Source organism: Salvelinus alpinus, chromosome 13 (genome assembly GCF_045679555.1).
Source record: "Salvelinus alpinus chromosome 13, SLU_Salpinus.1, whole genome shotgun sequence".
In the NCBI taxonomy this organism is placed as follows: Eukaryota; Metazoa; Chordata; class Actinopteri; order Salmoniformes; family Salmonidae; genus Salvelinus; species Salvelinus alpinus.
In genome coordinates this window covers 1,142,721-1,163,230 of record NC_092098.1, presented here as the reverse complement: position 1 = coordinate 1,163,230, position 20,510 = coordinate 1,142,721, and the positions used below count along the sequence as shown (strand labels likewise).

General features: G+C 42.2%; 1 protein-coding gene across 3 annotated transcripts in view; it reads left to right on the top strand.

Annotated features, from left to right (window-relative positions):
* LOC139536790 (transcription initiation factor TFIID subunit 6-like) overlaps window positions 1-18,658 on the top strand; it is a 45,148-nt gene extending 26,490 nt beyond the window's left edge. For 2 of the 3 annotated variants that reach the window (XM_071337411.1, XM_071337413.1), the window contains 8 exons: window positions 3,144-3,221; window positions 12,135-12,236; window positions 12,516-12,698; window positions 12,961-13,035; window positions 14,888-15,013; window positions 15,319-15,492; window positions 15,747-15,938; window positions 17,688-18,658. In XM_071337411.1, the coding sequence (XP_071193512.1) occupies window positions 3,144-3,221; window positions 12,135-12,236; window positions 12,516-12,698; window positions 12,961-13,035; window positions 14,888-15,013; window positions 15,319-15,492; window positions 15,747-15,938; window positions 17,688-17,957 (1,200 nt within the window). In that variant the 3' untranslated portion in view covers window positions 17,958-18,658. Of the gene's footprint in view, window positions 1-3,143; window positions 3,222-12,134; window positions 12,237-12,515; window positions 12,699-12,960; window positions 13,036-14,887; window positions 15,014-15,318; window positions 15,493-15,746; window positions 15,939-17,122; window positions 17,341-17,687 lie in introns of all 3 variants that reach the window. The other variant, XR_011667396.1, reaches the window with a different exon arrangement.
* Window positions 18,659-20,510: the final 1,852 nt, after the last annotated feature.

The window sequence follows — 20,510 nt, the reverse complement described above, 5'->3', positions numbered from 1 at the left end:
AGGGCTGGGTCGAGACCCAGGGTCAGAGTTTGGAGGGTACTATGGTGTTAAATGCTGAGCTGTAGTCGATGAACAGCATTCTTACATAGGTATTCCTCTTGTCCAGATGGGTTAGGGCAGTGTGATTGTGATTGCGTCGTCTGTGGACCTATTGGAGTGGGTCTAGGGTGTCAGGTAGGGTGGAGGTGATATGGTCATTGACTAGTCTCTCAAAGCACTTCATGATGGCGGAAGTGAGTGCTACGGAGCGGTAGTCGTTACCTTAGCTTTCTTGGGAACAGGAACAATGGTGGCCCTCTTGAAGCATGTGGTAACAGCATACTGGGATAAGGATTGATTGAATATGTCCGTAAACACACCAGCCAGCTGGTCTGCACATGCTCTGAGGACGCGGCTAAGGATGCCGTCTGGGCCGGCAGCCTTGTGAGCGTTAATCACGTTTAAATGATTTACTCACGTTCGCTGCAGTGAAGGAGAGCCCGCAGGTTTTGGTAGCGGGCGGTGTCGGTGGCACTGTATTGTCCTCAAAGCGAGCAAAGAAGTTGTTTAGTTTGTCTGGGAGCAAGACATCTTGGTCCGCGACAGGGCTGGTTTTCTTTTTGTGGTCCGTGATTGACTGTAGACCCTGCCACATACCTCTCGTGTCTGAGCCGTTGAATTGCGACTCTACTTTGTCTCTATACTGACGCTTAGCTTGTTTGATTGCCTTGCGGAGGGAATAGCTACACTGTTTGTATTCGGTCATGTTTCCGTTCGCCTTGCCCTGATTAAAAGCAGTGATTCGCGCTTTCAGTGCACGAATGCTGCCATCAATCCACGGTTTCTGGTTGGGGAAGGTTTTAAAAGTCGCTCTTCTAGCCATGGTAGCCTAAATAATGGTCAACTGGGCATTTGTATGTCCCTAAGCATGATAGGATGTTACTTGCTTAACCACACCTGTGTGGAATCTAGAGGTCGACCGATTAATCGGAATGGCCGATTAATTAGGGCCGATTTTCAAGTTTTCATAACAATCGGAAATCTGTGTTTTTGGACACCGATTTGGCAGATTAAAAAAAATAATAATAAAAATTCTCCACCTTTATTTAACTAGCCAAGTCTTATTTTCAATGACGGCCTAACTGCCTCGGTTAACTGCCTCGTTCAGGGGCAGAATGACAGATTTTTACCTTGTCAGCTCGGGGGATTCAATCTTGCAACCTTACAGTTAACTTGTCCAACGCTTTAACCACCTGATTACATTGCACTCCACGAGGAGACTGCCTGTTACGCGAATGCAGTAAGCCAAGGTAAGTTGCTAGCTAGAATTAAACTTATCTTATAAAAAAAACAATCAATCAATCATAATCACTAGTTAACTACACATGGTTGATGATATTACTAGTTTATCTAGCGTGCCCTGCGTTGCATATAATCGATGCGGTGCGTATCGTTGCTCCAATGTGTACCTAACCATAAACATCAATGCCTTTCTTAAAATCAATACACAGAAGTATATATTTTTAAACCTGCATATTTAGCTAAAAGAAATCCAGGTTAGCAGGCAATATTAACCAGGTGAAATTGTCACTTCTCTTGCGTTCATTGCACACATAGTCAGTGTATATGCAACAGTTTGGGCCGCCTAATTTGCCAGAATTTTACGTAATTATGACATAACATTGAAGGTTGTGCAATGTAACAGGAATATTTAGACTTATGGATGCCACCCGTTAGATAAAATACGGAACGGTTCCGTATTTTACTGAAAGAATAAACGTCTTGTTTTCGAGATGATAGTTTCCGGATTCAACCATATTAATGACCTAAGGCTCGTATTTCTGTGTGTTATCATGTTATAACTAAGTCTATGATTTGATAGAGCAGTCTGACTGAGCGATGGTAGGCAGCAGCAGGCACGTAAGCATTCATTCAAACAGCACTTTTGTGCGTTTGCCAGCAGCTGTTTATGACTTCAAGCCTATCAACTCCCGAGATTAGGCTCGTGTAACCGATATGAAATGGCTAGCTAGTTAGCGGGGTGGTCAACATTTTCCTGTGTGTATCAAGTATAGTCCACCACCCAAAGGACATCCAGCCAACTTGACACAACTGTGAAAAGCATTGGAGTCAAAATAGGCCAGCATCGCTGTGTAATGCTTTCAACACCTTGTAGAGTCCATGCCCCGACGAATTGAGGCTGTTCTGAGGGCAAAAGGGGGTGCAACTCAGTATTAGGAAGGTGTTCCTAATGTTTTGTGCTCTGTGTCCCTCATTTGCACTAGTGTTTCATTTATTTTGGCAGTTACCTGTTATGTACACTACCGTTCAAACGTTTGGGGTCACTTAGAAATGTCCTTGTTTTTGAAATAACATCAAATTGATCAGAAATACAGTGTAGACATTGTTAATGTTGTAAATGACTATTGTAGCTGGAAATGGCAGATTTTTTATGGAATATCTACATAGGCGTACAGAGGCCCATTATCAGCAACCATCACTCCTGTGTTCCAATGGCACGTTGTGTTAGCTAATGAAAGTTTATAAGTTTAAAAGGCTAATTGATCATTAGAAAAACCTTTTGCAATTATGTTAGCACAGCTGAAAACCATTTTGCTGATTAAAGAAGCAATAAAACTGTCCGCTTTTAGACTAGTTGAGTATCTGGAGCATCAGCATTTCTGGGTTCGATTACAGTCAAAATGGCCAGAAACCAATAACTTTCTTCTGAAACTCGTCAGTCTTTTCTTGTTCTCAGAAATGAAGGCTATTCCATGCGAGAAATTGCCAAGAAACTGAAGATCTCGTACAACGCTGTGTACTACTCCTCTTCTAGGCAGAGTTGCAAAGAGAAAGTCTTATCTCAGACTGGCCAATAAAAAGAAAAGATTAAGATGGGCAAAAGAACAGACACTGGACAGGGGAACTCTGCCTAGAAAGCCAGCATCCATGAGTCGCCTCTTCACTGTTGACGTTGAGACTGGTGTTTTGCAGGTACTATTTAATCAAGCTGCCAGTTGAGGACTTGTGAGGCGTCTGTTTCTCAAACAAGACACTCTAACCCAAACTTTTTGAACGGTAGTGTATGTGTGCGTGCGTGTGTGGTTTTCTTATTTTCGCATCACATCATCTCTCTGACCCAGTATGTCTCTCCTCTCCTTCAGGAGGCTCTACAGAGTATCGCCACAGACCCCGGGCTCTACCAGATGCTTCCCAGATTCAGCACTTTTATTTCTGAAGGGGTGAGCTGTTTTTCCTGTCAATTACTCTCACCCAGGGCTCTAAGGTGCAACCAATTTGGTCGCATATGAAACAAAGTATTTAGCTGTGCAACCAGGAGTTTTATTTTGGGAGCACTTTTGTGACTAGTACTGTGAGGAGCAAAATTCCTCTCAAGAGAATTAACATTACGGTTACACCAACTGGTAGGTTAATCACACAATTGTACAAAATGGTAAGAGAACTGGTGAAGAAAGTTACCCCTCTACATGCACATTTCTTTACCAGAATCTCTAAATGGAAATACTGGCAGATCCATAAAATGTCCTTTGACAGTAGTAGATCTAATTACATTTAGAGGATTCTAAATTCATATCTAAGGTGCTTTTATACAATTATAATGCAGGGTTTAAAAAAACTGTTTTAGAAGGTTTATGTTTACTAAGTAGTCTTGCTTGTCTCAGCAGCACGAAACGGTGCTGAAATAGTTGACCACACGCGGGTAGTCTTGCTTGTTGGGGGGGATTTTCACACGGTAGCCAGGCTATTAAACTAATTGTTGGATAACAGATCAGAACTCCTTAACACGCGTTACTGTATGTGTTTCGATTTTCTCTCGCTCTCTCTCTCACGCACTTGCTGTCTTGACCTCTGAATGCTCGGCTATGAAAAGACAACTGACATTTGCTCCTACACTCTAAAAAGAAAAGGTTCCTGGAGTATCCTATAAGGGATCTTCAAATTGAAACTGTGGGGGAACCCCTATAAGTTCTTCGATGAACCCTTGAAAAAGGTTATTCAAAGAACCCCTTATAATGGTTCCTTGAAGAACCTTTTGGGGTTCATTTTTTTAACTCCCTGTCCACCCTCCCTTAATAATAATAACAATATTGAAAATTATTGATTTAAATAATTCATTGTTTATTTAGTGGCACCATAAATGTGAATTAATATTTACCAAACAAAACGCATTACAAAATTTCACCATTTCTGCAGACATGTCAGACCATAATAAATACAACATTTACTTTGTATAATGCTTTTCATTACAATTTCCATCAAGACTATTCCAGCTATCGACTCACTGATGGTTGAAGATGATGGGCGATCGGCAAAGGCCATCTGGAATCTGCTGGCATCACGGAACAACATCAACATCGCTCTAATCACAGTCAGAAGACAGTTGAAGGAACTTGAGTGGACTTATGGAAAGGCTCTGTAAGACATATTTTATATAAACTCAGCAAAAAAAGAAACGTCCTCTCACTGTCAACTGAGTTTATTTTCAGCAAATTTAACATGTGTAAATATTTGTATGAACATAACAAGATTAAACAACTGAGGCATGAACTGAACAAGTTCCACAGACATGTGACTAACAGAAATTGAATAATGTGTCCCTGAACAAAGGAGGGGTCAAAATCAAAAGTAACAGTACGTATCTGGTGTGGCCACCAGCTGCATTAAGTACTCCAATGCAGCTCCTCCTCATGGACTGCACTAGATTTGCCAGTTCTTGCTGTGAGATGTTACCCCACTCTTCCACCAAGGCACCTGCAAGTTTCCAGACATTTCTGGGGGGAATGGCCCTAGCCCTCACACTCTGATCCAACAGGTCCCAGACGAGCTCAAAGGGATTGAGATCCAGGCTCTTCGCTGGCCATGGCAGAACACTGACATTCCTGTCTTGCAGGAAATCATGCACAGAACGAGCAGTATGGCATTGTCATGCTGGAGGGTCATGTCAGGATGAGCCTGCAGGAAGGGTACCACATGAGGGAGGAGGATGTCTTCCCTGTAACGCACAGCGTTGAGATTGCCTGCAATGACAACAAGCTCAGTCCGATGATGCTGTGATACACCGCCCCAGAACATGACGGACCCTCCACCTCCAAATCGATCCCGCTCCAGAGCACAGGCCTCGGTGTAACTTTCATTCCTTCAACGATAAACGCGAATCCGACCATCACCCCTGGTGAGACAAAACCGCAACTCGTCAGTGAAGAGCACTTTTTGCCAGTCCTTTCTGGTTCAGCGACGGTGGGTTTGTGCCCATAGGCGACGTTGTTGCCAGTGATGTCTGGTGAGGACCTGCCTAACAACAGGGCTACAGGCCCTCAGTCCAGCCTCTCTCAACCTATTGGGGACAGTCCGAGTACTGATGGAGGGATTGTGGGTTCCTGGTGTAACTCGGGCAGTTGTTGTTGCCATCCTGTACCTGTCCCGCAGGTGTGATGTTCGGATGTACCGATCCTGTGCAGGTGTTGTTACACGTGGTCTGCCACTGCGAGGGCGATCAGCTGTCCGTCCTGTTTCCCTGTAGCGCTGTCTTAGGCATCTCACAGTACGGACATTGCAATTTATTGCCCTGGCCACATCTACAGTCCTCATGCCTCCTTGCAGCATGCCTAAGGCATGTTCACGCAGATGAGCAGGGACCCTGGGCTTCTTTCTTTTGGTGTTTTTCAGAGTCAGTAGAAAGGCCTCTTTAGTGTCCTAAGTTTTCATAACTGTGACCTTAATTGCCTACCGTCTGTAAGCTGTTAGTGTCTTAACGACCGTTCCACAGGTGCATGTCATTAATTGTTTATGGTTCATTGGACAAGGATGGGAACCAGTGTTTAAACCCTTTACAATGAAGTTATTTGGATTTTTACAAATGATCTTTGAAAGACAGGATCCTGAAAAGGGGACGTTTCTTTTTTTGCTGCGTTTATATATTTATTTATTATTTAACCTTTATTTAACTAGGCAAGTCAGTTAAGAACAAATTCTTATTTACAACATAAAGATGTTGATGAAGAAGCAACATTTGCCTCGGGATCCATCTCTGTTCAGTTTCAAGTCCTTTGGTGGTTACAGTCCTAACACACTGCCGCCCGTGTTTGCATTGCAAATGAGGGCATAAACTGGGTCAAGACGCCAGCAGAATAAGAAGACCTTTATGTAGTAAAATAAATAAAAAGACCTACAGTATATCTAAAACATATATTTTTCATCTCTTCATGTAGGTCTCCTGATTTAAGCCCAATCGAACTTGTTTGGCATCAACTGAAAACATAACTCCGTAATGATACAATTCTCCCACTACCCTCCTTGGCAAGAGTCTTTTGTCCTGCTAATAGCCCATTATGGGTGGATGGATTATTTATTTATTTATTCTCGGACTGGAAACGTTGTTTGCAGAGTTCACAATCTCATTTTCAAGTCCTTGTTTAAAAAATAACTATCTTTTTGAGATTATTTCGTTTTCCAAAAAAACAAAAGTGAGAGGTTGTAATCTGAATAAAGGGATGAAGGCCATTCTTGAACATGGGGTGAGACAATAGGCCCTTTTTAATTTTGGCTGGCTTGCCATTCCAAATCAAATTGAATATTTTTTCCTCATATCTTTTAAACAGGTCGCTCTCCACCTGACTCTCCACCAATGCCGCCTGGCAATCAACCAAAAACACAGCATCTACAGTGGTATTCCATTTCCAGCGAGACTATTCAAGCCATCGACTCCCTGATGGTTGAAGATGATGAGCGATCGGAAAAGGCATTCTGGGATCTTTTGTATGACTAACGCCTTTAGTGAGAAGGTCTAACGCTTTAATATTTAATAATTTCTGCCCTCCGAATTCATATAAATAGGCCCATGCGCATCTTCATCAGATGAACCGCAACATGTCAGCTAAAGTGATCTAATTCATGAATTCATAAAATCATGTGTGTGCAGGACAGAGGAATAGCAATTCTTACACTATTGTTCTAAATTCAATCACCTTCTTCATCCTCATTATTCAGCTCATCGAAATTCCAATTTGAAGTCGTGCACAATTATCAGTTTCTATTTGGTTTATATCGCCCATTGAAGCAGTGACACAGGGTACCATACTAAACCACAAATGACCTCTGAATCCCGCTGCATAATCTCATTTTTTTTTGTTGAGCAACCACTGTACATTAATGTGGATGCTACCATCATTACAGATAGTATTGAATGAGTCATGTAGAATAGTAGTGAAGACATCAAAGCTATGAAATAACACATGGAATCATGTAGTAACCAAAAAAGTGTTAAACAAATCAAAATATATTTTATATTTGAGATTCTTCAAAGTAGCCACCCTTTACGTTGATGACAGCTTTACACACTCTTGGCATTCTCTCAACCAGCTTCACCTGGAATGCTTTCCCAGTGTTCTTGAAGGAGTTCCCACATATGCTGAGCACATGTTGGCTGCTTTTTCTTCACTCTGCAGTCCAACTCATCCCAAACCATCTCAATTTGGTTGAGGTCGGGTGATTGTGGACGCCAGGTCATCTGATGCAGCACTCCATCACTCTCCTTGGTCAAATAGCCCTTACACAACCTGGAGGTGTGTTTTCGGTCATTGTCCTGTTAAAAACAAACGATAGTCCCACTAAGCGCAAACCAGATGGGATGTTGTATCGCTGCAGAATGCTGTAGTAACCATGCTGGTTGTGTGCCTTGAATTCTAAATAAATAACAGACAGTGTCACCAGCAAAGCACCATCACACCACCTCCTCCATGCTTCACGGTGGGAACCACATAGACACGGCGGTTGGAACCAAAAATCTCAAATTTGGACTCATCAGATCAAAGGACAGATTTCCACCGTTCTAATGTCCATTCCTCGTGTTTCTTGGCCCAAGCAAGTCTCTTCTTTCTGTTGGTATCCTTTAGTAGTGGTTTCTTTGCAGCAATTCGACCATGAAGGAGTTCTGAACAGTTGATGTTGAGGTGTGTCTGTTACTTGAATTCTGTGAAGTATTTATTTGGGCTGCAATGTCTGAGGCTGGTAACTCTAATGAACGTATCCTCAGCAGAGGTAACTCTCGGTTTTCCTTTCCTGTGGCGTTCCTCATGAGAGAGTTTCATCATAGAGCTTGATGGTTTTTGCGACTGCACCTGAAATGTTCCGGATTGACTGACCTTCATGTCTTGAAGTAATGGACTGTCATTTCTTTTTGCTTATTTGAGCTGTTCTTGCCATAATATGGACTTGGTCTTTTATCAAATAGGGCTATATTCTGTATACCATCCCTATCTTGTCACAACACAACTGATCGGCTCAAAGGCATAAATTTTTTTTTACTTAGGCACACCTATTAATTGAAATTCATTCCAGATGATTACCTCATGAAGCTGGTTGAGAGAATGCCAAGTGTGCAAAGCTGTCATCACGGCAAAATGTGGCTACTTTGAAGAAAAATATTTTTTGATTTGTTTAACACTTTTTTTGGTTACTACATGATTCCATATGTGTTATTTCATAGTTTTGATGTCTTCACTATTTTTCTACAACGTAGAAATTAGTTTTTTTTTTTAAATAGAAAAACCCTGGAATGTGTACAGTCGTGGCCAAAAGTTTTGAGAATGACACATTAATTTCCACAAAGTTTGCTGCTTCAGTGTCTTTAGATATTTTTGTCAGATATTACTATGGAATACTGAAGTATAATTACAAGCATTTCATAAGTGTCAAAAGCTTTTATTGACAATTACATGAAGTTGATGCAAAGAGTCAATATTTGCAGTGTTGACCCTTCTTTTTCAAGACCTCTGCAATCCGCCCTGGCATGCTGTCAATTAACTTCTGGGCCACATCCTGACCGAAGGCAGCCCATTCTTGCAATATCAATGCTTGGAGTTTGTCAGAATTTGTGGGTTTTTGTTTGTCCACCCGCCTCTTGAGGATTGACCACAAGTTCTCAATGGGATTAAGGTCTGGGGAGTTTCCTGGCCATGGACCCAAAATATCGATGTTTTGTTCCCCGAGCCACTTAGTTATCACTTTTGCCTTATGGCAAGGTGTTCCATCATGCTGGAAAAGGCATTGTTCGTCACCAAACTGTTCCTGGATGGTTGGGAGAAGTTGCTCTCGGAGGATGTGTTATACCATTCTTTATTCATGGCTGTGTTCTTAGGCAAAATTGTGAGTGAGCCCCCACTCCCTTGGCTGAGAAGCAACTCCACACATGAATGGTCTCAGGATGCTTTACTGTTGGCATGACACAGGACTGATGGTAGCGCTCACCTTGTCTTCTCCGGACAAGCTTTTTTTCCGGATGCCCCAAACAATCAGAAAGAGGATTCATCAGAGAAAATGACTTTACCCCAGTCCAATCCTTATACCTTTTGCAGAATATCAGTCTGTCCATGATGTTTTTCCTGGAGAGAAGTGGCTTCTAGCTGCCCTTCTTGACACCAGGCCATCCTCCAAAAGTCTTCACCTCACTGTGCGTGCAGATGCAGTCACACCTGCCTGCTGCCATTCCTGAGCAAGCTCTGGTGGTGCCCCAATCCCGCAGCTGAATCAACTTTAGGAGACGGTCCTGGCGCTTGCTGGACTTTCTTGGGCGCCCTGAAGCCTTCTTCACAACAATTGAACCCCTCTCTTTGAAGTTCTTGATGATGCGATAAATGGTTGATTTAGGTGCAATCTTACTGGCAGCAATATCCTTGCCTGTGAAGCCCTTTTTGTGCAAAGCAATGACGGCACGTGTTTCCTTGCAGATAACCATGTTTGACAGAGGAAGAACAATGATTCCAAGCACCACCCTCCTTTTGGAGCTTCCAGTCTGTTATTCAAACTCAATCAGCATGACAGCGTGATCTCCAGCCTTGTCCTCGTCAACACTCACACCTGTGTTAACAAGAGAATCACTGACATGTCAGCTGGTCCTTTTGCTGAAATGCAGTCAAAATGTTTTTGGGGATTCAGTTCATTTGCATGGCAAAGAGGGACTTTGCAATTTATCTGATCACTCTTCATAACATTCTGGAGTATATGCAAATTGCCATCATACAAACTGAGGCAGCAGACTTTGTGAAAATTAATATTTGTGTCATTCTCAAAACTTTTGGCCACGACTGGTACTGTACTTTTAAAAAAGCAAGCGTAATATTGACACTGGGATGCTGCTCTCGGATCCCATGTCCTGTCATAGAGTAAGACACCCACCCAAAGTAGAATACCTCTTAGGCAACTGTATGAAACGTGATCAACCCTCAGTCTGGAGACCTACTGGGTGCGCAAGCTTTTGATCAAGCAATGCTCAACACATCAGAGACACTTTATCAATATCCGGTGAGCAGCTCATTTCTAAAATGTGACCCGTTTCAGAAAACTAGGCGTATGTCGCAAGTCACAACATTTTTTAAATGTGTTGCGTATTAAAACTTAACAAAAATCTCCAGTATGCAAGTATCTATTTCAATAGAACATCACTGCAACAACTGTTTCAGATCACTCCCCTCTAAGTGTACCAGAGTGCAGAATAACTGATGAATTTACGAATGCTCAACACCGGTTGAATATGGTTGAATATGTCAACACCGGTTGAATATGTCAGTAAAGTCGTCAAAATAGCGTAATTAAATTGTTGCCAGGAGCACAGTTAGTCACCAACGCTCTGGATAACATAAACGGCCTAGCCAGCTCTGTTAGGGCGAGTAAAATGGTCAGAGTTTGGGTGGGGGCTAAAGCTTAAGATGCGTCTTAAGGCATTGCACACGGTCAGTGTGAACCATTGCAACAAAAACAGTGGGCCAAGCAAGCTGTACGTACAAAACAGAAATGACACAGGACGTCTTATTTAATGAAAGGGGTTGCAGTCTGCCGTGAAGCTTTCATCCATGTATACGGGTAAGAGTCTAGTTACTGTTTGATATCATACATTTCTAATTTTGTCAAAGTTGTTTTCATTGCAAGTTAAAGCTTGCTGTTACCTAGCTAGCTGAAGTTCGATGGCTGGCTTGCTAGCTAACAGTGAACCTATTTGGCTAGCTATGAAAATTGGTTTGTATTGCTATTACTCTATTGTTTGGGATGATAGTTCAATGTTTAGCTAGCTAACATTACATGTCTACTGTTAAAGAAAAGACCCCAAGTTAAAGCTTGCTGTTAGCTAGCTAACGTTAGCTGAGGTTAGATAGTTGGCATGCCAGCTAACATTAACATGCGTGTATGAACTGTGTGTAACGTTAGTGATGTTGGACTGGATGATGATACGGTGCTGGTGGAAAGCTATGACTGGCAACAACACCTGACTCTGTACTTTTTGAGAAGATATATGAAACGTATTTAATCTTATTAGTTCTTAAACTTCTGAGAAAGAGACTAAACATTTTTCCAATGAATATTTCTTTAAAAGGCCATTCCAGAAAGATACTTTGTGACATATGGGACTGAAACATATTTAAATAATTGTTGTTAAAAACAGTAGGAGAGAAACATATCTTGCCCACTGGTGAGTCAGCTGGATCAAGAGATGGTAAAGAAGCGGGCATAGATCTGGCCACATCCTTAAAAAGTACAATAAGTCCAGAGGGGATTGCATCAATAATGATCGTAGCAATGCATGACAAATCTCTTGCATTTCATCATCACAAACCTGACATTTTTAAAGAGACAGTGTACAATTTTCAATGTAATGCATCCCAATAGGAAAATAGTGCTTTTACACAATGTAGAAACCTAATATTTCACAAATGACTTTATTTATTTATTTATTTATAATAAACGTGTCTTAACAGTGTTACATATTAGTTTCTAGAGCACAACATGTGCTTCAAAAGTAGCTGGAATTTATATAGGCTTTTTCTCAGTCAATAAAACAAAAACATTTTCTGGTGCTCCTAACTTTAAGTTATCAGTGAAAATGTTTTATTTAGCCCTGTTCTGCTGGGTTGTGTTCATTAGAGCACGCAATATAAAAGGTTACATTACATTCAATAAATTTTTTTCAACAAAAACCTCACATATTGTTACCAACTAGTGCCTCCTTGTTTCAATACATCTTTATTCTGCTTGGTATCTAATGAATACAATCCTGGTGATGCTGAGGTGTCTCGGTGCAGTCGGGATCATGACCCCGTGACCTCTAACTTGTTTTTCTCTTACGTCTTTCTCTTGTCCCGTAGGTCCGTGTGAACGTGGTGCAGAACAACCTGGCCCTGCTCATCTACCTGATGAGGATGGTCAAGGCCCTCATGGACAACCCCACGCTCTACCTAGAGAAATATGTGAGAGCCGCCGCCATGACTGCGATTCTGTCAAATTCTAACACAGCTAAAAGTCATACAAAGTCAACTGAAAATGAAATCAAAACGCATTAAACCGAACTGACGCAGATCAATATTACACACAAACTGAAAACCAAATCCTAATATAATCCTAATAAATAATATAATCATATAATCATAATAAACTTTATAGAGTATTTCAACACAGACAGTTCTCAACTCAGTGCTGATCATAACACATTGATGTGTCCCTCTCTTGGTTCCCTGGTCGTGGTCTAGCTGCACGAGTTGATCCCAGCGGTGGTGACGTGCATAGTGAGTAAGCAGCTGTGCTTGCGGCCTGACGTGGACAACCACTGGGCTCTGAGGGACTTCGCTGCCCGTCTGATGGCCCAGAGCTGTAAGACCTTCAGCACCACCACCAACAACATCCAGTCACGCATCACCAAGACCTTCACCAAGGTATGTGGAGGTGCATCCGATTGATCAACTTCTACTAATAAGGGTGTGTGTGTGTGTGTGTGTGTGTGTGTGTGTGTGTGTGTGTGTGTGTGTGTGTGTGTGTGTGTGTGTGTGTGTGTGTGTGTGACTTTTGTAAAAAAAATAATAATAATAAAAAAAAACATTGAACACCATTTCATTAAACATATAATACTGGGATTGAGACAATAAGGGGTGGTATTATTATTAGCTATGAACATCACCTTCCATCTCTTCCTCTCAGAGCTGGTTGGATGACAAGACTCAGTGGACGACACGCTACGGATGTATCGCTGGACTGTCTGAACTAGGACCTGACGTGAGTTGTGCCTTTTGTCTCTTGCACACTTGAAGAAATGTTCTCACCCCATAGTGTTTTCTCTCTCTTTCTCTCTCTTCAATTCAAAGTGCCTTATTGGCATGGGAAACATGCAAAAGTATGTAGACACCCTTTCAAATTACTGGATTTGTCTATTTCAGCCTGACGGGTGTATAAAATCGAGCCCACAGCCATGCAATCTCCATATCTAGACATTGGCAGTTGAATGGCATTACTTAAGAGCTCAGTGACTTTCAACGTGGCACCGTCATAGGATGCCACCTTTCTAACAAGTCAGCTTGTCAAATTTCTGCCCTGCTAGAGCTGCCCTGGTCAACTGTAAGTGCTGTTATTGTGAAGTGGAAACAGTGTGTAACACGATAAAATCGTCTTTCCTCGGTTGCAACACTCAATACCGAGTTCCAAACTACCTCGGGAAGCAACGTCAGCACAAGAACTGTTAGTCGGGAGCTTCCTGAAATGGGTTTCCATGGCCAAGCAGCCACACACAAGCCTAAGACCACCATGCGCAATGACAAGCGTCGGCTGGAGTGGTGTAAAGCTCGCCGCCATTGGACAGTAAACATTACAAATGTCATATTGTGGCTACATACACTGTTGTAACGATGTGCAAATAGTTAAAGTAAATAAATAAACATGTTCTTCACTGGTTGCCCTTTTCTTGTGGCAACAGGTCAGAAATCTTGGTGCTGTGGTATTTTTTTATTTAACCTTCATTTAACTAGGCAAGTCAGTTACGAACAAATTCTTATTTACAATGATGGCTGAGGAAGAGTGGGTTAACTGCCTTGTTCAGGGGCAGAACAACAGATTTTTACCTTGCTAGATCGAATTCCGAGCTGACAACCTTTCGGTTACTGGCCCAACGCTCGAACCACTAGGCTACCCTACCGCCCCATATTTCACCCAAATTGGATTTATTTTTTAATTCTTTGTGGGTCTTTGTAAATCTGAGGGAAATATGTTTCTCGAATATGGTCATACATTTGGCAAAGGTTAGGAAGTGCAGCTCAGTTTCCACCTCATTTTGTGGGCAGTGTGCACACAGCCTGTCTTCTCTTGAGAGCCAGGTCTGCCTACGGCGGCCTCTCTCAATAGCAAGGCTATGCTCGCTGAGTCTGTACATAGTCAAAGCTTTCCTTAAGTTTGGGTCAGTCACAGTGGTCAGGTATCCTGCCAATGTGTACTCTCTATTTAGAACCAAATAGCATTCCAGTTTGCTCTGTTTTTTGGTAAATTCTTTCCAATGTGTCAAGTAATTATCTTTTTGTTTTCTCATGATTTGGTTAGGTCTAATTGTGTTGCTGTCCTGGGGCTCTGTGGGGTCTGTTTGTGTTTGTGAACAGAGCCGCAGGACCAGCTTGCTTAGGGGACTCTTCTCCGGGTTCATCTCTGTAGGTGATGGCTTTGTTATGTAAGGTTTGGGAATCGCTTCCTTTTAGGTGGTTATAGAATTTAATGGCTCTTTTCTGGATTTTGATAATTAGCGGGTATCTGCCTAATTCTGCTCTGCATGCATTATTTGGTGTTTTACATTGTACACAGAGGATATTTTTACAGAATTCTGCATGCAAAGTGTCAATTTGGTGTTTGTCCCATTTTGGGAATTCTTGGTTGGTGAGCGGATCCCAGACCTCACAACCATAAAAGGCAGTGGGTTCTACAACTGATTCAAGTATTTTTAGCCAGATCCTAATCAGTTATAGAACCCATTGCCCTTTATGTTTGTGAGGTCTGGGATCCGCTCACCAACCAAGAATTCACAAAATGTTATGTCGAATTTTATGTTCCCCTCTCTTTCTATCTACCTCCCTCTTCTTACTCTCTCCAGGTGATCAAGACGTTGATCCTGCCCAGGCTCACTGTAGAAGGAGCTCGTATCAAAGCAGTGTCTGATGGACCTGTTGTCTCCAACATTGATAAGATAGGAGCAGACCACGTCCAAAGCCTTTTACTGGTGAGGAGCCAAACGTATTGTTCTCTACTCATTATTGATAACTCAAATTGTAATACTCAATGCCTCTTTATGATAGAACATGTTTGTTTTATTCTCATGTACCTGATTGTTAACACAAATAAGACCATAGACCACATACAGTATTATAGACACCTCTTCATACAGTACATTTAGGCCAGTTTCCCAGACACAGAGGAAACCTAGTTCTGGACATGCTTCTTAATCTGTGTCCGGGAAACTGGCCTTTTTTAAAGTCACATACCCATCTGTGAGAGATACTTGACTAATATCCTCTTCTCTCTCAGAAACACTGTGCCAGCGTCATCGCTAAAACCCGTCCCCTGCCTGACAACGTGGAGCAGTACCGGGCAGACTACGGTTACCTTGGGCCCATGATGTGTTCTCATGTGGTCAAGGCCAGGGCCCAGGCAGCACTACAGGCCCAGCAGGTCAACAGAACCACACTCACCATCACACAGGTAGGGCACATGGACGTCAAACATCTATTGACCCGGCTTAGTGTTAGGTAAACATGACATTTTATGTAAATGTCGGTGTAAAAAATATGTAAATTCAGTCAGCTTAAATTCCAATTCTCTTCATTGAAAGACAAAGTTGGAATTGACTTCAATGCTGATATTGACTGGCAATATCAGCAACTTCATCCTGTTAGTGTAAAGTAACATAACAAAACCCAATCTGAAGATCTACTGTATCTGTTTCTGTGTTGCAGCCTCGGCCCACCCTAACTGTGTCTCAGAGCGGAATAGGAGGGTCAGGGGGGTCCCGTACCCCCAGCATCATCAAGGTACCCAGCTCCCTCACCCTCATGTCCACCCGACCAGGCACCCCAACACAGCCATCGCCCCCGGCAACCAAGTACATCGTCATGGCAACCAGCTCAGGGGCATCTTCCACCCAGCAGGTACTGTGGACGGCAGTTTTGTTGTTTTTGTTTTCTTTGAAATAGTAACAAAGACTATTGTATTTAAGAGCATAAATAGTATTCACTCTGTCCTCCTAGATTCACATATAGTACCAGTCAAAAGTTTGGACACACCTACTCATTTAAGGCTTTTTATTTTTAATATTTTCTACATTGTAGAATAATAGTGAAGACATCAAACCTATGAACTAACACATATGGAATCATGTAGTAACCAAAAAAGTGTTAAACAAATCAACATATTTTATATTTGAGATTCTTCAAAGTAGCCACCCTTTGCCTTGATGACAGGTTTGCACACTAATGGCGTTCTCTCAACCAGCTTCATGAGGTAGTCACCTGGAATGCATTTCAATTAACAGGTGTGCTTTGTTAAGTTAATTTCTTTCCTTCTTATTGAGTTTGAGCCAATCAATTGTGTTATGACAAGGTAGGGGTGGTATACAGAAGATAGCCCTATTTGGTAAAAGACCAAGTCCATATTATGGCAAGAACAACTCAAATAAACAAAGACAAATTACAGTCCGTCATTACTATAAAACATGAAGGTCAGTCAATCCGGAAAATTTCAAGAACTTTTAAAAAGTGCAGTCGCTATGATGAAACTGGCTCTCATGAGTACCGCCACAGGAAAGGGAGACCCAGAGTTACCTCTGCTGCAGAGGATAAGTTCATTAGAGTTACCAGCATCAGAAATTGCAGCCCAAATAAATGCTTAAACAGAGTTCAAGTAACAGACACATCTCAACTTCAACTGTTCAGAGGAGACTGTGTGAATCAGGCCATTATGGTTGAATTACTGCAAAGAAACCACTACTAAAGGACACCAGTAATAAGAAGAGACTTGCTTGGGCCAAGAAACATGAGCAATGGACATTAGACCGGTGGAAATCTGTCCTTTGGTCTGATGAGTCAAAATGTGAGATTTTTGGTTCCAACTGCCGTGTCTTGATGCGGAGTAGGGGAACGGTTTATCTCAGCATGTGTTGTTCCCACCGTGAAGCATGGAGGAGGAGGTGTGATGGTGCTTTGCTGGTGACACTGTCTGTGATTTATTTAGAATTCAAGGCACACTTAACCAGCATGGCTACCACAGCATTCTGCAGCGATACTCTATCCCATCTGGTTTGCGCTTAGTCCCACTATCATTTGTTTTTCAACAGGACAATGACCCAACATACCCCCAGGCTGTGTAAAGGCTATTTGACCAAGAAGGAGAGTGATGGAGTGCTGCATCAGATGACCTGGCCTCCACAGTCACTCGACCTCAACCGAATTGAGATGGTTTGGGATGAGTTGGACCGCAGAGTGAAGGAAAAGCAGCCAACAAGTGCTCAGCATATGTGGGAAGTCCTTCAAATCTGTTGGAAAAGCATTCCAGGTGACTACCTCATGAAGCTGGTTGAGAGAATACAAAGCTGTCATCAAGGGAAGGGTGGCTACTTTGAAGAATCTCAAATATATTTTGATTTGTTTAACACTTTTTTGGTTACTACATGATTCCATGCTATTTCATAGTTTTGATGTGTTCACTATTATTCTACAATGTAGAAAATAGTTTTTTTTTCATAAAAAAATCCTGGAATGAGGTGTGTCCAAAACTTTTGACTGGTGCTGTATAAGGTGTGGTCGTAAATAAACATTTAAGTTTCTATAAAAAAAAGTCATTATCTAGATGCCCTAGTAGTGGCGATGTGTAATGTAATATTCCCCTCTCCTTTACTTCAGGTGATCACTCGGACTTCCTCCTCAGTGACCAGCACGGTCGCCAGCGCTACCTCCACGCTGCAGCCTCTGGTCAAGCTGGAGTCTGGAGGGCCCGGGTCACGACCCCTCCAGAAGTACATTGTGGTGTCCCTCCCCTCATCCTCCTCTCTGGAAAGTAAGAGTGGCGTGCTCCCTCCCTCTTCTTCTTCCGCCTCCCCCATCTTACTGGAAGCCGGGATGAAGATGGATTGCTCAGACTCCCCCGGCGCCAGCACACAGTCCCCGCGCTGAGACTGTGTGTGTCCCAAATGGCAAACAATTCCCTTTATAGTGCACTACTGTTGACCAGGGGCCATAGGGCTCTGGTCAAAAGTAGTGTGCTATGTAAGGAATAGGGTGCCGTTTGACACAGACACTGGCTTGTAATTGGCTGAGTGGGGTGAGACAGCCATCTGATGGTAATAACAGAGACCTCTACTTCTGATTGGACAGAGACTAGGTGCCTGGGAGCGAGGACTTTTGGTGCAGGTGTGGAAACTAGCAAAGGAATTGTCAGAATTGTCAGAAAACGGGGGATATTACAGTGGCAAGGAAAAGTATGTGAATCCTTTGGAAATACCTGGATTTCTGCATAAATTGGTCATAAAATTTGATCTGATCTTCATCTAGGTCACAACAATAGACAAACACAATCTGCTTAAATTAATAACACACAAATTATTGTATTTTTCTTGTCTATATTGAATACATAATTTAAACATTCACAGTGTAGGTTGGAAGATCAGATCCAATTTGATGACCAATTTTGCAGAAATCCAGGTAATTCCAAAGGGTTCACATACTTTTGCTTTGTATGTGAAAATATGATGGATATTGTACATATAGTCACACTCACCTAAAGCTGTGTGGGCATTTATAATGGTTCAACCAACATTCTAATTGATTTAATGTTCCTTTTTTACACCCTATAATAAAACTGATTTTGTAATGATTCTATGGCGACTGCTTTGTTTTTTCCATTATAAGAGGGCAATGATACGGTTGACGGCTGATGATCGCAGTAGCACAAACACTGGTAGCCTAAAGGCCTACATTCTTGCATTCGTGGGAAAGAATTCAGTAGCAGGTTATTTTGCTGACACTCAAATGGAAGAGTTGGGAAAGGAATGGTGCCAAACACATTTGCCGTACATAAGTTCTGTTGAACTACTTCAGTTATTCTCTCATTCTTGACAAGGAGCCGTTGTCTGAGTTGATGTAACATGTCAGTCATGCAGCATCACTTCTATTGATGAGTAGCATGCAGAGCTGTGCCTGCCCTAGCTCTGATCCAGGGCGTTAGTGCGAGTTCCTCCACTAATGTTATTTAGTCCTAACGCACGCCCTCATGAAAGAGTACTACTTAATCACTACTACACAAGATCTATACAAACCTACTGGTGTTTTAAACTAATTGCATTTTTAACTGAAGATCATGATTAGATGATTATTGGAGACAGGTGTGTTAGCTGGGGCTGGGGAAAAAGTCACCAATCAAGCCCCTGAGGACTGGAGTTGCCCAGGTCTGACTTAAAACCTTCACATACCAACAAAATTCCTACATGTTCACTATTGATTTATTACGTAATGCCTACACCTTACTGCTGTATGCCTACTCAATCTCTATTGAATTTATACTGCCATTTGTGTGGGTAGTGTTGTCACTACTGAATTGGTCCTGATCCCTTTTCATTTCCTACATAAACCCTTTAATTACTATTGAAAACTGACACATTTACTGTTTGCCTATTCAAAATCACCATTGACCGCTTGTTACACTATGTCAATACTAGACTAGTGCACAGTTGGCACTATGCATTCAGGCAGGTAGCGTTCTCCTGGCATCCACCAAATCCAGACTCGTCCGTTGGACTACCAGATGGTGAAACGTGATTCTTCACTCCAGAGAACATGTTTCCACTGCTCCAGAGTCCAATGGCTGCAAGCTTTTTTAAATGTTTTTTTATTTAACCTTTATTTAACTAGGCTACTCAGTTAAGAACAAATTCTTATTTACAATGATGGCCTACCCCTGCCAAACCCGGACGACGCTGGGCCAATTGTGCGCCGCCCTATGGGACTCCCAATCACGGCCGGATGTTAGGCAGCCTGGATTTAAACCAGGGACTGCAGTGACGCCTCTTGCACTGAGATGCAGTGCCTTAGACCTCTGTGCCACTACTCCAGCCGACACTTGGCATTGCGCATGGTAATCTTAGGCTTGTGTGCAGCTGCTCGGCCATGGAAACCCATTTAATGAAGCTCCCGACGAACAGTTATTGTGCTGAAGTTGCTTCCAGATGCAGTGTGGTACTCGGTAGTGTTTCAACCGTGGACAGACGATTTTTACGCGCTGTGTGTTTGAGCACTCGGCGGTCCCGTTCTGTGAGCTTGTGTGGCCTACCACTTTGCCGTTTTTGCTTCTAGAAGTTTCCACTTCACAATAACAGTTGATTGGGACAGCTCTAGCAGGGCAGAACTTTGACGAACTGACTTGTTGGAAAGTTGGCATCCTATGACGGTGCCACGTTGAAAGTCACTGCGCTCTTAAGTAAGCCCATTCTACTACTAATCTTTGTCTATGGAGATTGCATGGCTGTGTGCTGGATTTTATACACCTGTCAGCAACAGGTGTGACTGAAATAGCCAAATCCACTAAGTTGAAGCGGTATCTACATACTTTGTATATAAATTGCCATCCACTAATATTGGCACCCTTGTATGTGTATTTATTGTTTATCCTCTTGGTCTTTCATTAAAAAATTTCACAAATCTAACTTTTAATTAAAAAAGTTAATCATAAAA